We start from the raw sequence: 14385 nt of genomic DNA, 5'->3' as shown, positions 1-14385 counted from the left end.
GCCCGCCACGTCGCCCGGCTAGTTTTTTTTTTGTATTTTTCAGTAGAGATGGGGTTTCACCGTATTAGCCAGGATGGTCTCGATCTCCTGACCTCGTGATCCGCCCGTCTCGGCCTCCCAAAGTGCTGGGATTACAGGCTTGAGCCACCGCGCCCGGCCGACTTATACTTTTATTATAAGTATAAAGATAATAAATGTAACAAGGTGCTCACTTCTCTAAATGGTAGCGCACTGCTGCTAATGTTATGATTGTCATTTTTATTAGGTATTATCTCCTAGCTGAGATTACAGATAACTTGGCAGTAGGGTCACTATTTAAGCCTGTTTTTAATTAATTAATTTATTTATTTTTGGTTAATTTTTTTTTTTTTTTTTTGAGATAGAGTCTCGCGGCCGGGCGCGGTGGCTCAAGCCTGTAATCCCAGCACTTTGGGAGGCCGAGACGGGCGGATCACGAGGTCAGGAGATCGAGACCATCCTGGCTAACACAGTGAAACCCCGTCTCTACTAAAAAAATACAAAAAAACTAGCCGGGCGAGGTGGCGGGCGCCTGTAGTCCCAGCTACTCGGGAGGCTGAGGCAGGAGAATGGCGTAAACCCGGGAGGCGGAGCTTGCAGTGAGCCGAGATCCGGCCACTGCACTCCAGCCTGGGCGACAGAGCGAGACTCCGTCTCAAAAAAAAAAAAAAAAAAAAAAGATAGCGTCTCGCTCTGTCACCCAGGTTGGAGTACAGCGGCGTGATCACAGCTCACTGCAGCCTTGACTCCCTAAGCTCCATCGAGCCTCTGACCTAAGCCTCCCAAGTAGCTGGGACCACAGGTGCGTGCCACCACTCCTGGCTGATTTTGTATTTTTGGTAGAGACAGGGTTTTGCCATGTTTCCTAGGCTGGTCTTTTTTTTTTTTTTTTTTTTTGAGACGTAGTCTTGCTCTGTCGCCCAGGCTGGAGTGCAGTGGCCGGATCTCAGCTCACTGCAAGCTCCGCCTCCTGGGTTTACGCCATTCTCCGGCCTCAGCCTCCCGAGTAGCTGGGACTACAGGCGCCACCACCTCGCCCGGCTAGTTTTTTGTATTTTTAGTAGAGACGGGGTTTCACCGTGTAGCCAGGATGGTCTCGATCTCCTGACCTCGTGATCCGCCCGTCTCGGCCTCCCAAAGTGCTGGGATTACAGGCTTGAGCCACCGCGCCCGGCCCCTAGGCTGGTCTTGAACTCCTGAGTTCAAGCAGTCACCTGCCTCAGCCTCCCAAAGTGCTGGGATATAGGCATGAGCCACCACGCCTGGCCGCCTGTTTTTTTATTTTATTTTATTCTTTTTGTTTGTTTGTTTTTTTGAGACTGGGTCTGGCTGTGTTGCCTATGTTGGAGGGCAGTGGCACAGTCTCTGCTAACTGTAGCCTTGACTTCCTGAGTTTCAGTGAGCCTCCCACCACAGCCTCCCACGCAGGTGGGACCACAAGCGCATGCCACCGCTCCCAGCTAATTTTTGTATTTTTGGTAGAAGCAGGGTTTTACCGTGTTTCCTAGGCTGGTCTTGAACTCCTGAGTTCAAGCAGTCCACCTGCCTCAGCCTCCCAAAGTGCTGGGATATAGGCATGAGCCACCATGCCTGGCTGCCTGTTTTTTTATTATTTATGTTTTTTTTTTTTTTTTTGAGACGGGTCTGGCTGTGTTGCCCAGGCTGGAGTGCAGTGGCACAATCTCTGCTTACTGCAGCCTCGACCTCCTCAGGCTCAGCCACCCTGCTTGGCTGTCTATTTTTATTTCATTTATTTATTTATTTATTTATTTTTATTTACTTATTTTTTTGAGATGGAGTCCCACTCTGTCGCCTGGGCTGTAGTGCAGTGGCGTGATCTCGGCTCACTGCAACCTCTGCCTCTCAGATTCAAGAGATTCTGCTGCCTCAGCCTCCTGAGTAGCTGGGATTACAGGCATGCACCACCACACCTGGCTAATTCTTTTTGTTGTTGTTTTGTGTTTTTTTTGAGATGGAATCTCGCTCTGTTGCCTAGGCTGGAGTACAGTGGTGTGATCTCGGCTCACTGGAACCTCCACCTGCCGGGTTCAAGCGATTATTCTACCTCAGCTACCTGAGTAGCTGGGACTACAGCCATGTACCACCATGCCTGGCTAATTTTTGTATTTTTAGTAGAGATGAGGTTTCACCATATTGGCCAGGCTGGCCTCAAACTCCTGACCTCGTGATCACCCACCTTAGCCTCCCAAAGTGTTGGGACTATGTGAGCCACCGTGCCTGGCCTTAATTTTTTGTGTTATTAGTAAAGACAGAGTTTCACCATATTGGCCAGGCTGGTCTTGAACTCCTCACCTCAGGTGATCTGCTTGCCTTGGCCTCCCAAAGTGCTGGGATTACAACCACCATGCCTGGCCCTATTTTTATTTTGATACTTAGCAAGATATCTGGCCCCTGTGGGTGATCCATAACTGATTTTTATTTTATTTTATTTTATTTTTATAAAAAGGAGGTAACTCCCCTTCCCCACTCCCCAGTGAGTTCTTTGTAGCCACACACACAAAAAAGAATAATCAGCAATGAAGTGTAGTCATAAGTGGTATTTAATCAAACATTGAACTAAATTCCTCAGGACTGCCAGCCCCATGCACCACCCTACTATTTTTCTCCATGACACTTTCCCCATTCTTTCTTTTTTTGTTTTGGCAGGAGGGCGGTTTTATTATTATTTCTTTTTTGAGACAGAGCCATACTGTATTGCCCAGGCTAGAGTGCAATGGCATGATCTCGGCTCACTGCAACCTCTGCCTCCTGGGTTCAAGCGATTCTCCTGCCTCAGCCTCCTGAGTAGCTGGGATTACAGGTGCTCACCACCATGCTCGGCTAATTTTTGTATTTTAGTAGAGATGGGGTTTCAACATGTTGGCCAGGCTGGTCTTGAACTCGTGACCTTGAGATCTACCTGCCTTGGCTGGTAGTGCTGAAAGTGCTGGGATTACAGGCGTGAGCCACTATGCCTAGCCTCCCCCTTCTTATACCCTGTGTGACTTATGTGTTACATTATTGCTGTGGTCTTTCTCCTGCCAGTAGAATGGAAGCCTCATAAGGGCAGAGGTTGTTGTCTGTTCAGTTCGTTGATGTTTCCCAGCATCTCTGTGAGCCTTACAAGGTGGCTTCAGCTGGTCAGCCTTCGGGGTCAGTAATGACTGGATGAAAGCAGCTCTCCATCCTCTCCCATATGCTTCCTTCTCCAGGAGTTTTCACCAAGCCTGTGTCCATTCCTTGGGCTCCCATTTGTACACCGAGTAAGAACAATGTTTGCTGTTTTTCCACCTGTCTTGGCAAAGCTGAAATCCTCGCCCTCACTTCCGTTTGTTTTGTCCTTGACAGCTTTGAGGGTTTGGCTAAGGCAACAGTTCTGGTGAAAATTGGCGCCTGTTGCCAAGTGCATTGGCGCACGCCTGTAGTCCCAGCACTTTAGGAGGCCAAGGTGGGTGGATCACCTGAGGTCAGGAGTTCGCAAAGAGGCCGGGCATGGTGGCTCACACCTTAATCCCAGCACTTTGGGAGGCTGAGGTGGGCGGATCGTGAGGTCAGGAGATTGAGACCATCCTGGTCTCCACTAAAATTACAAAAAGTTAGCTGGGCATGGTGGCATGCGCCTATAGTCCCAACTACTTGGGAGGGTGAGGCAGGAGAATCACTTGAATCTGGGAGGCGTAGGTTGCAGTGAGCCAAGATCGCGCCACCGCACTCCAGTCTGGGGGACAGAGTAAGACTCCATCTCAAAAAAAAAAAAAAGGACCATCTCAAAGTTATCTGTGTTTGAAGAAGGATTTTTTTTTTTTTTTTGAGACAGAGTCTTGCTCTGCTGCCCAGGCTGGAGTGCAGCAGTGGCAAAATCTCGGCTCCCTGCAAGCTCTGCCTCCCGGGTTCACGCCATTCTCCTGCCTCAGCCTCCCGAGTAGCTGGGACGACAGGTGCCCACCACCACACCAGGGTAATTTTTTGTATTTTTAGTAGAGTCGAGGTTTCACTGTGCTAGCCAGGATGGTCTCGATCTCCTGACCTCGTGATCCACTTGCCTCGGCCTCCCAAAGTGCTGGGATTACAGGCGTGAGCCACCACGCCCGGCCCAGAAGGATGTTCTTAAATTTCCCCATGTATCATGTTGTGCTGACTGCACTGTTGGAGTTTACACAATTTTCTTTTTTTTTTTTTTTTTTTTTTTGAGACGGAGTCTCGCTCTGTCGCCCAGGCTGGAGTGCAGTGGCCAGATCTCAGCTCACTGCAAGCTCCGCCTCCCGGGTTTACGCCATTCTCTCGCCTCAACCTCCCGAGTAGCTGGGACTACAGGCGCCTGCCATCTCGCCCGGCTAATTTTTTGTATATATTTTTTTAGTAGAGACGGGGTTTCACCGTGTTAGCCAGGATGGTCTCGATCTCCTGACCTCGTGATCTGCCCGTCTCGGCCTCCCAAAGTGCTGGGATTACAGGCTTGAGCCACCGCGCCTGGCCAATTTTCTTTCTTTTTTTTTTTTTTTTTGAGCTCTGGGGTACACATGCAGGGTGTGCAGGTTTGTTACATAGTATGCCATGGTGGTTTGCTGCACCTGTCAACCCATCACCTAGGGTTTCTTTTTTTTTTGAGACGGAGGCTTGCTCTGTCACCAGGCTGGAATGCAGTGGTGTGATCTCGGCTCACTGCAACCTCTGCCTCCCGGATTCAAGTGATTCTCCTGCCTCAGCCTCCCAAGTAGCTGGGACTACAGGTGTGTGCCACCATGCCCAGCTAATTTTTGTATTTTTAGTGGAGACGAGGTTTCACCATGTTGACGAGGCCGGTCTCAAACTCCTGACCTCATGTGATCCACCTGCCTCAGCCTCCCAAAGTGCTGGGATTACAGGCATGAGCCACCGCACCCAGCCAAAGTAACACTTATTTTTATTTGTTTATTTTTAGAGATAGAGTCTTGCTCTGTCACCCAGGCTGGAGTGCAGTGGTTCCATCATGGCTCACTGTAGCCTCAAACTCCTAGGCTCAAGCGATCATCCTATCTTACCCTCCTGAGCAGCTGGATTACAGGTGTGCACCACCACACCCAAGTAATTCTTTATTATTTTTTTGTGGAGGCAGGGTTTTGCTATGATGCCCAGGCTAGTCTCAAATTTCTAGCCTCAAGCAGTCCTCTCACCTCAGCTTCCCAAAGTGCTGGGATTATAGGTGCCTTTCCTTTTTTTCTTGACATTATATTATACAGATTGGTCCATCAAGAGCCACTGAGCTACCTCTTTTTTTTTTTTTTTTTGAAATGAGGTCTCACCCTGTTACATAGGCTGGAGTGCAGTGATGCAATTATGGTTTACTATAGCCTCAACCTCCTGGGCTCAAGCCATCCTCCCACCTCAGCTTCCTGAGTAGCTGGGACCACAGGTCTGTGCCACTATACCTTGCTAATTTTTTTTATTTTGTAGAATGGGGTCTTCCTGTGTTGCCCAGACTGGTCTTGAACCCCTGGGCTCAAGTATCCTCCCACCTCAGCCTACCAAAGTGCTGGAATGACAGCACTGGCCTTACATAATTTTTTTAAAGCCTGGATAGCATTCCATTGTAAGGGTTCTTGCATTCAACGTGTTTTTATTGAGTGCCAACCAATAAACTTTGCCAGGCATTGCTCTTGGAGCTTGGGACACAGCAGTAGGCAAAATGAGCCTAGTCTTTGTTCTTATCAAGCTGATGTTCTAGTGGAAAACTTGATAATAAATATATAACATAAAGTTGGGTAATTATAAATGCAATGCAGTGGCCGGGCGCGGTGGCTCAAGCCCGTAATCCCAGCACTTTGGGAGGCCGAGACGGGCGGATCACGAGGTCAGGAGATCGAGACCATCCTGGCTAACACGGTGAAACCCCGTCTCTACTAAAAAAATACAAAAACTAGCCGGGCGAGGTAGCGGGCGCCTGTAGTCCCAGCTACTCCGGGAGGCTGAGGCAGGAGAATGGCGTGAACCCGGGAGGCGGAGCTTGCAGTGAGCTGAGATCCGGCCACTGCACTCCAGCCTGGGGGACAGAGCGAGACTCCGTCTCAAAAAAAAAAAAAAAAAAAAAAATAAATAAATAAATAAATAAATGCAATGCAGAATATTCCACAGCATTATAGGAGTATGAGTAAAGGGCAGTGCTATTTAAAATAGAATGAGGCTGGGCTTGGCAGCTCATGCCTATAATCCCAGCATTTAGAGAGGCCAAGGTAGGAGTATTGCTTCAGTGCAGGAGTTCGAGGCTGGCAAGATAGTGAGATTCTATCTCTAGAAAAAATATTAAAAATTAGTCAAGCATAGTGGGGCATGCCTGTAGTCCCAGCTACTTAGGAGCCTGAGGTGGGAGGATCCATAAGCCCAGGAGGTCAAGGCTGTAGTGAGCCGTGATTACACCACTGCAGTCCAGCCTGGGTAATAGCCTGGGTAAAATGTTATTTTAAATAAGATTTTTTTAAAAAAGAAAAAGTAAAAAAAAAAAGAAAAAATGTAAAATAGAATGGTCAGGGAGCCTTTCTGAGGAGGTAAGAGTCAGGCAGAACCCTGAATGAAGCGAAGGGATGAGCTGTGTGCAGAGAACTGCAAGGGCAAATGGCCGGGGGTAGAAAGCTGCCTGGCATATTCTAAAAATAGCAGAGTAAGCAAGGGAGAGAGCCTAGTGGTTCTAAGAGGAGGCCAGAGCATGCAGGGTATTGTACAACCTTTGGATTTTACTGTGAGTGAAATAGGAGATAGTAGAGGGCTTTGAGCAGAAAAAAAGACATGGTCTGACTTGAGTTTTTGTTTGTTGTTTTTGTTGTTGTTTGTTTGTTTTTGAGACGGAGTCTCGCTCTGTTGCCCAGGCTTGAGTGCAGTGGTGAGATCTTGGCTCACGGCAACTTCTACCTCCCGGGCTCAGATGATTCTCCTGCCTCAGCCTCCCAGCTAATTGTGTAACAGGTGCCCAGCCTGTTTATTTTTTTTTTTTATTTTTTTTTAATTTTTTTTTTATTTTTTGAGACAGAGTCTCGCTCTGTCGCCAGGCTGTGATGCAGTGGCGCCATCTCGGCTCACTGCAACCTCTGCCTCCTGGGTTCAAGCGATTCTCCTGCCTCAGCCTCCCAAGTAGCTGGGGATACAGGCGTGTGCTACCATGCCCGGCTAACTTTTGTATTTTTAGTAGAGATGGGGTTTTTGCCATGTTGGCCAGGCTGGTCTCGAACTGCTGACCTCAAGTGATCCACCCACCTCGGCCTCCCAAAGTGCTGGGATTACAGGCGTGAGCCACTGTGCCTGGTCTGTCCATGACCTTTCGTCCCTACTATCCACATTGCTAAAGAGCTTCCCTTGTATATCTCAGTGTGCTTTTGGGTGCAGCTTGGTTGGGTGAATTCTTGGCAGTACAATTCTTGACTATCTGGATTTGACAGATTTTCTCCCAAAAATGCTTAATCTTTCCTGGTAAATAAAGTTAAAATAATAGCTGAGCATAGTGGCTCCTGTCTGTAATCCCAGCACTTTGGGAGGCCAAGGTGGGTGGATTGCTTGAGTTCAGGAGTTTGAGACCAGTTTCGGCAACTTGGCAAGACCCTGTCCCTACAAAAATTCAAAAAATTAGCTGGGCGTCATAATCCCAGCTGTGCGGGAGGCTGAGGTGGGAGGATTGCTCGAGCACCCCGCCGGGCGGGGGGAGGTGAGCTGAGATTGCCCAACTGCACTTCAGCCTGGGCGATAGAGTGAAACCCCATCTCACTGTCTCAAAAAAAAAAAAAAAATTACAATAATAAAGCCCAGTGTTTTGGGATTGTCAAATAAAGTATTGGATTTGAATTCAGTATAAACCAAGAAGCTATATTCATGGTAGTTATGAGTTAATTGGATTGGCTGGGAAGTAGCCACCTTCTCAGAGGGCCTTTATGGCTAAGGTTTCCTGGGGTCTTGCCTTTTTTATTCTGTGTGGCTTCCTTGTTCGCTCTGATTTTGGAGATAAAAGATTTCCTCCCTTTGTTTATATGGTTGATTTTACCGGTACAACAGCCTTTAAGATTGTTTTCTGGAGTGAGGTGGGGGTGGGGACTTGGGTTTAGGGTATAGGTTCAGGGCCTTCCCTTGATGGTGGTGGGCATCTTCCTATTCTTTAATTAGTCATTTTCTGGTGAACTAAAAAGTGGAAAATTGAGAGTGGTTGCCAAATTCTGACTGGAGATGTAGCCTGCAGGTTAAACATTGAGAAGCCCAGATTGCTGGCTTTGTTTTCAGGAATTGGAGCCTAGCAAAACAAGGTGGCCATCACAGGGGAGTGTTCCTAGGGCTTCTGAGAAGTTTTGACAGCCCCTCTGGAAGTGACTTGTGAGTTGTAGAGGTTAGTCTGTTTAGTCTATCTTGGCGTACTGCGTGAAAGCTAATTTCCTAGGATAACGCCATCCGATAGAACTTTCTCTGCAGATGTAAATGGTCTGTAATCTTCGGTGTTCAATACAATGGTCCCTGGCCTTCTGTGATCATTTGACACAGGAAATAGCTAGTGAGACTGAGGAATGGAATTTTAAATTTTATTTAATTAAAATTTGCATAACCGCATGCAATAGTGGCTACATAATGCATTGTGGGGCTCTAGGTGGTTGCCCCCTGTGCCCAACCTGACATTACGCTCCCCTGCCTTTTGCTCCAGGAATTCGTAGCCTTACTCATTGCTCAGACCAGTTGCTCCATCCCCAAGACCGTGAAGTCTTTTCTGTTGTCTCTGACTTCTCTCACACTTGCTGGAGGGATAAATAATTGTGTTGTACAATTAAAAAAAAAAAAAAAAGCGCCGGGCATGGTGGCTCTCACCCCTTTAATCCTAGCATTTTGGGAGGCCGAGGTAGGCAGATCACTTGAGGTTAGTAGTTCGAGACCAGCCTGGTCAACATGGTAAAACCCAGTCTCTACTAAAAATACAAAAATTGGTTGGGTGTGGTGGTGCACACCTGTAGTCCCAGCTGTTCAGGAGGCTGAGGCATGAAAATCACTTGAACCCAGGAGGTACAGGTTGCAGTGAGCCAAGATTGTACCACTGCACTCCAGCCTGGGTGACGGAGTGAGACTTCATTTCAAAAAAATGAATATATTTTTTAAATAAAATAAATTTAAAAATGTATTGTCTTTCTTGTTTTCTGGTCATTTCGGATGCTCTTTCCCTGTGGCTGGATTGAGATCTTCTTGGAGCTGGCCAGTCTTTGAGTATTCCTTTTGTCCTTTAGGTCACATACGTTGTGCCCATTAAATACGTGTTGCTGACTAATTCACTGGTCTGCCTTTCTAACTGATTTCTCCCCTGCCTCCCAGGTGCTTTGAAGAAGAGCCTCACAGCCAAGCAGGTCCAGGTGGATTTTATAACTCTGGGTAGGTCATTGGCCAAGATTGCTCAGGGTGACTGGCTTCTGAGGCTTTTTGTTATGTTAATATCTCCTTCTGTTCTCTTGTAGGTCTTAGTGAGGAGAAAGCCACTTACTTTTCTGAAAAGGTATAATTCCTCTTAATCAAGGTTAATTAAGATCCCTTGCTTTTTTTTTTTTTTTTTTTTTAAAGATAGTCGCAGGCCGGGCGCGGTGGCTCAAGCCTGTAATCCCAGCACTTTGGGAGGCTGAGACGGGCGGATCACGAGGTCAGGAGATCGAGACCATCCTGGCTAACCCAGTGAAACCACCTCTCTACTAAAAAATACAAAAAACTAGCCGGGCCAGGTGGCAGGCGCCTGTAGTCCCAGCTACTCGGGAGGCTGAGGCAGGAGAATGGCGTAAACTTGGGAGGCGGAGCTTGCAGATCTGGCCACTGCACTCCAGCCTGGGTGACACAGCGAGACTCCAACTCAAAAAAAAAAAAAAAAAAAAGATAGTCGCTTTCTGTCCAGGCTGGAGTGCAGTGGCGGGATCTTGGCTCACCACAACCTCTGCCTCTCGAGTTCAAGTGATTCTCCTGCCTCAGCCTCCTGAGTAGCTGGGACTACAGGCACATGCCACCATGCCCGGCTAATTTTTTATATTTTTAGTAGAGATGAGGTTTCACTGTGTTAGTCAGTATGGTCTCGAACTCTTGACCTCGTGATCCACTCGCCTCTGCCTCCCAAAGTGCTGGGATTACAGGTGTGAGCCACCATGCTCGGCCTCTTTTCTTTTCTTTTCTTTTCTTCTTTTTGAGATGGAGTTTTGCTCTTGTTGTCCAGGCTGGAGTGCAATGGCACAATCTCGGCTCACTGCAACCTCCAAGTCCTGGGTTCAAGCAGTTCTCTGCCCCAGCCTCCCAAGTAGCTGGGATTACGGGCATGTGCCACCATGTGCTAATTTTGTGTTTTTTTTTTTTTTTTTTTTAGAGAGAGAGTCTCACTGTGTCGCCGAGGCTGGAGTACAGTGGCGCAATCTGGGCTCACTGCAAGCTCTGCCTCCAGGGTTCAGGCCATTCTCCTGCCTCAGCCTCCCGAGTAGCTGGGACTACAGGCACCTGCCACCATGCCTGGCTAATTTTTTGTATTTTTAGTGGAGATGGGGTTTCACTGTGTTAGCCAGGATGGTCTCTATTTCCTGACATTGTGATCCACCTGCCTGAGCCTCCCAAAGTGCTGGGATTATAGGCATGAGCCACCACACCCGGCCAAATTGTGTATTTTTAGTAGAGACGGGGTTTCACCATGTTGGCCAGGCTGGCCTTGAACTGCCAACCTCAGGTGATCCACACTCCTCGGCCTCCCAAAGTGCTGGGATTACAGGCGTGAACCACCACGCCTGGCCCCTTGCTTTTATATCACAAAGAGAGAAAACAACAGAAAATGCCAAGCAAGCCAAAACCATCCATCAGAATTATCATTTCCCCAGCCTAAAGTTTTCATTTGGCTTCAAGTGAGTGTCATACGCACAGCGTTAACCAGCGCTATTCAGTGCATCTCTAATCATTTTTCCTGATTTGACCTAGTAAAAAATCTGCCCATTTTCACGGATTACTTATAAAAATATACCTCCTACTTTCTCCAGTTCACTGCTCTCAGATGTCACTGTGACAAAAAGAAAAATAACAAGTGACTGATTGAGAACTTACCCTGAAGACCCCAATTTTGCAATTGTCTAGTAGAAGCCATGTGGGGGCCCGTGCGATGGCAGCACAGTTTTTATTCCAAGATGGATTAAATCTTGGAATGAAAAATACAACATTAATGTTGTGGTCTGCCACTCTGTACCCTCCTCCATCCCTAGGTATGTGCATATAGGTTGAGCCCTTGGTTCTGCACCCTCCCCACTATCTGTGTCAATGCTAAATATTGCAGTGTTTGGGGCAGGATGGAGAGGGGGAGATTTTTCCTATTGTAATTGACTTTGGCTTTTGCTTTTGTTCCAGTGGAAGCAGAATGCTCCCACCCTTGCTCGATGGGCCATTGGTCAGACTCTGATGATTAACCAGCTCATAGATATGGAGTGGAAATTTGGAGGTAACTAGTTACAACCAGTCCTGGGTTATTTGGGTGGTACAGGGTCGGGGTGCAGAGGCTGTGACACAGCCACTGTGGAGAAGGCACTGTTGGGGCAGCACCTGCTGTTTTGTATTCTGCCCACGTTCAGTAGCTGTCTCCATTCATGGCTCTGGATAAGTTGACTTTCCAGAAGCACACCTTGCTGCCCTCATACTTGCCCCCACATGGCTTCTGCTGGACAACTGCAAAACTAGGGTCTTCAGGGTCAGTCCTCAATCAGTCACTTGTTATTTCTCTCTCTCTCTCTTTTTTTTTTTTTTTTGTCATAGTGACATCTGGGAGCAGCGAATTGGAGAAAGTGGGAAGTATATTTTTACAGGTAAGTCTTCTCCTGATCCTTGAAAATGGGTAGATTTTTGACTTGGTTAAAAATTATCAAATCTACATTGGGTTAAATATCGATCCATTTAAATATCCATTTAAATGGATGTTTTACTGAAGTACCTTATATATCTATCTCAGAGCAGTGTGGCCAGCTAGAGATGTGGTCACTAACATGCCTACTTTCAGATGAATAGATCTTGGTGTTATTCATTGACATGTGATTGTTCCTGTAATCATGGGAATTGTCAGAATTTTCAGTGGTGGATGATCCATACTGCTCCTGTAGGACTCTCAGATTGGAAGCTTAATTAAGTCAAAGGGTTTTAATTTCTTTACCCAGTTGTCATTTTAATTTAAATTATTTCTTTTTCTTTCATCAGCTGAAGTTGGTGGTTAAGAAAGGAAATCAAACCGAAAATGTGTATATAGGTGAGTCCGAATTCCCTCTTGAACCTCTTCACCTTTTCCGTGTTCTCTGCAGTCAGGGGCTGGTGACACTCACCACAAATCATGTCTTCTATAAAAACAGTCATTGCCAGCTGTGGAGTAGCTGTTCCACTGCCTTTCCTCTCCTGAAAGATGGCACAAGGCGTGTTAGAAAGCCATTGGCAGGTTGGAGCCCCCATAGTTGAAGAGCCATTTTGAAAAAGGAAAAGGGAGGGAACGGAATGTCCGGGATTGAAGAAGAAGGTTGACGGGCAAGAGCTTCTTGCTCTTGCCGTAGAAGATGGGACTTGCCGTAGAAGTCCCATTGAACATCCCGAATGATACCCTTTCATCTCTTTGTGCTGTGGAGCTGTGCCATTTGAACACTCATTCCCCTTTTTTTTTCCTATGGAGCAGAGAACCTTCTGCATTCAAGTCTCTCAGTTCTTTATTATGATCAATTACCCATCAAGAGCTGCTTAGATGTACTAAGCCAAAAAAGAAAAAAAAATCCTCTGCATGGAAGTTAATTTTCTTGGATGATTCTGTGGAGTTGGAAACATTTATCTGAAGCTGAATTTTCTCTCCCCAGAATTAACCTTGCCTCAGTTCTACAGCTTCCTGCACGAGATGGAGCGAGTCAGAACCAGCATGGAGTGTTTCTGCTGATTTCTGTCCCTACATCTCCCCTGGCCCCGTTCCCTGCCCTCCTCCCTTCCCTGGGTGACTGCTCTGAGAGGCACTTCACTCACAGGCCTGTGGGATGCTCCATGGGGCCCTGCTGGCTTCTTGGGAGCCCAGGTGCAAAGGGTTTCTGAAAAACAACAGGATTAAGTACTTAAAGAGCCCAACACAATTACCCCGTAAACTCTGTGTTAGGGCAACCACCACCACCTATCTGTCTTCCAGGACACATTTTAGATACTGTGACAGGCAGGCCACTGCATCTCAGATTCAGGGGAGAAAATAAATTGTCACCTCCCCTTCAAAGTTCCAGAGTAAACAAATGGTGCCATCATTCAAGATAACATGCTAATCACCCTCCTCCCAAAAAGCAAGAGCTTGTTTATGGCTGAGGAATTGGCGGATTGCCTGAATGACATGTGTACAGAGCCCCCACGGATTTCTGCACACTCTGGGTCTGTGCTGGTGGAACATTGCCAATCAGTTTTTAATGAGGCACCTGTGTATAAATACATGCTTGGTCTTCTCTGCAGAGAACTGAGGCTAAACTCTGTCCCCACTTCTGGTTTTGCCCTGTCGTATTGTAACCAGGCGGGCCTTTTGAGGCCATTTTAGTTTGAGTTCAAGCCAACCACCTCTGTTGGTTAGATGATGAATAAAAGGTTCTGAAGAAAAGGTCTGGATCCAGTTGTCTTTCTGCTGCATGGATTAAAGAGTGGTGTCCCTTGCAGAGAGCTAGTGCTTGCTCTGTCTTTAAAAATTATCTTCCTGATTTTGTGAAGATCCTGGGTCTCCAGTGAAAATGGGTCTGTTCCAGCGCTGGAATTTGTAAGAGCAATTCCAGGGAAAATTCAGGTTAAAAGCTCCAGGAAAAAGCATAACATGTGAAACTGAAATGCTTTGTGTACAAATGGCTTTAGCCCCCACCCTAGCGTGTGACTTTTCCTGCTCCTCCTCTCCAATACCTCTCCTCCTCAGAAATTTTTGTTTGTTTGTTTGTTTTTTTGAGACAGGCTCACTCTGTCGCCCAGGCTGGAGTGCAGTTGTGTGATCTCTGCTCACTGCAAGCTCTGCCTCCTAGGTCCACACCATTCTCCTGCCTCAGCCTCCCGAGTAGCTGGGACTACAGGCGCCCACCACCACACCCAGTTAATTTTTTGTATTTTTAGTAGAGAGAGGGTTTCACCATGTTAGCCAGGGTGATCTCGATCTCTTGACCTCGTGATCTGCCCACCTCAGCCTCCCAAAGTGCTAGGATTACAGGCATGAGCCACCGCGCCCGGCAAATACCTCCTCAGATATTTTATAAAGTTTTGAATAGATAAAACATGCCCATGATTCAAAATGTATAGTGTAAGGTAATAACCCGTCCCCACTACTGTTTCCCAGTTACCCAGTTCTCCTCCCCAGAAGCAGCCACTGTTATTAGTTTATTCTGTGTTCTGGAGACATTAACT

General features: G+C 47.1%; 1 protein-coding gene across 5 annotated transcripts in view; it reads left to right on the top strand.

Annotated features, from left to right (window-relative positions):
- COMMD7 (COMM domain containing 7) overlaps positions 1–13603 on the top strand; it is a 40722-nt gene extending 27119 nt beyond the window's left edge. For 3 of the 5 annotated variants that reach the window (XM_033186096.1, XM_033186095.1, XM_033186093.1), the window contains exons 4-9: positions 9322–9378; positions 9462–9499; positions 11362–11452; positions 11764–11813; positions 12199–12247; positions 12837–13603. In XM_033186096.1, the coding sequence (XP_033041987.1) occupies positions 9322–9378; positions 9462–9499; positions 11362–11452; positions 11764–11813; positions 12199–12247; positions 12837–12913 (362 nt within the window). In that variant the 3' untranslated portion in view covers positions 12914–13603. The remainder of the gene's footprint in view (positions 1–9321; positions 9379–9461; positions 9500–11361; positions 11453–11763; positions 11814–12198; positions 12248–12836) is intronic. The other 2 variants (XM_033186094.1, XM_033186097.1) reach the window with 2 other exon arrangements.
- Positions 13604–14385: the final 782 nt, after the last annotated feature.

This window comes from Trachypithecus francoisi, unplaced genomic scaffold (assembly GCF_009764315.1).
Source record: "Trachypithecus francoisi isolate TF-2019V2 unplaced genomic scaffold, Tfra_2.0 Lachesis_group21, whole genome shotgun sequence".
In the NCBI taxonomy this organism is placed as follows: domain Eukaryota; kingdom Metazoa; phylum Chordata; class Mammalia; order Primates; family Cercopithecidae; genus Trachypithecus; species Trachypithecus francoisi.
The sequence above is the reverse complement of the archived record's forward strand: the minus strand, read 5'-3'. Positions and strand labels throughout refer to the sequence as shown.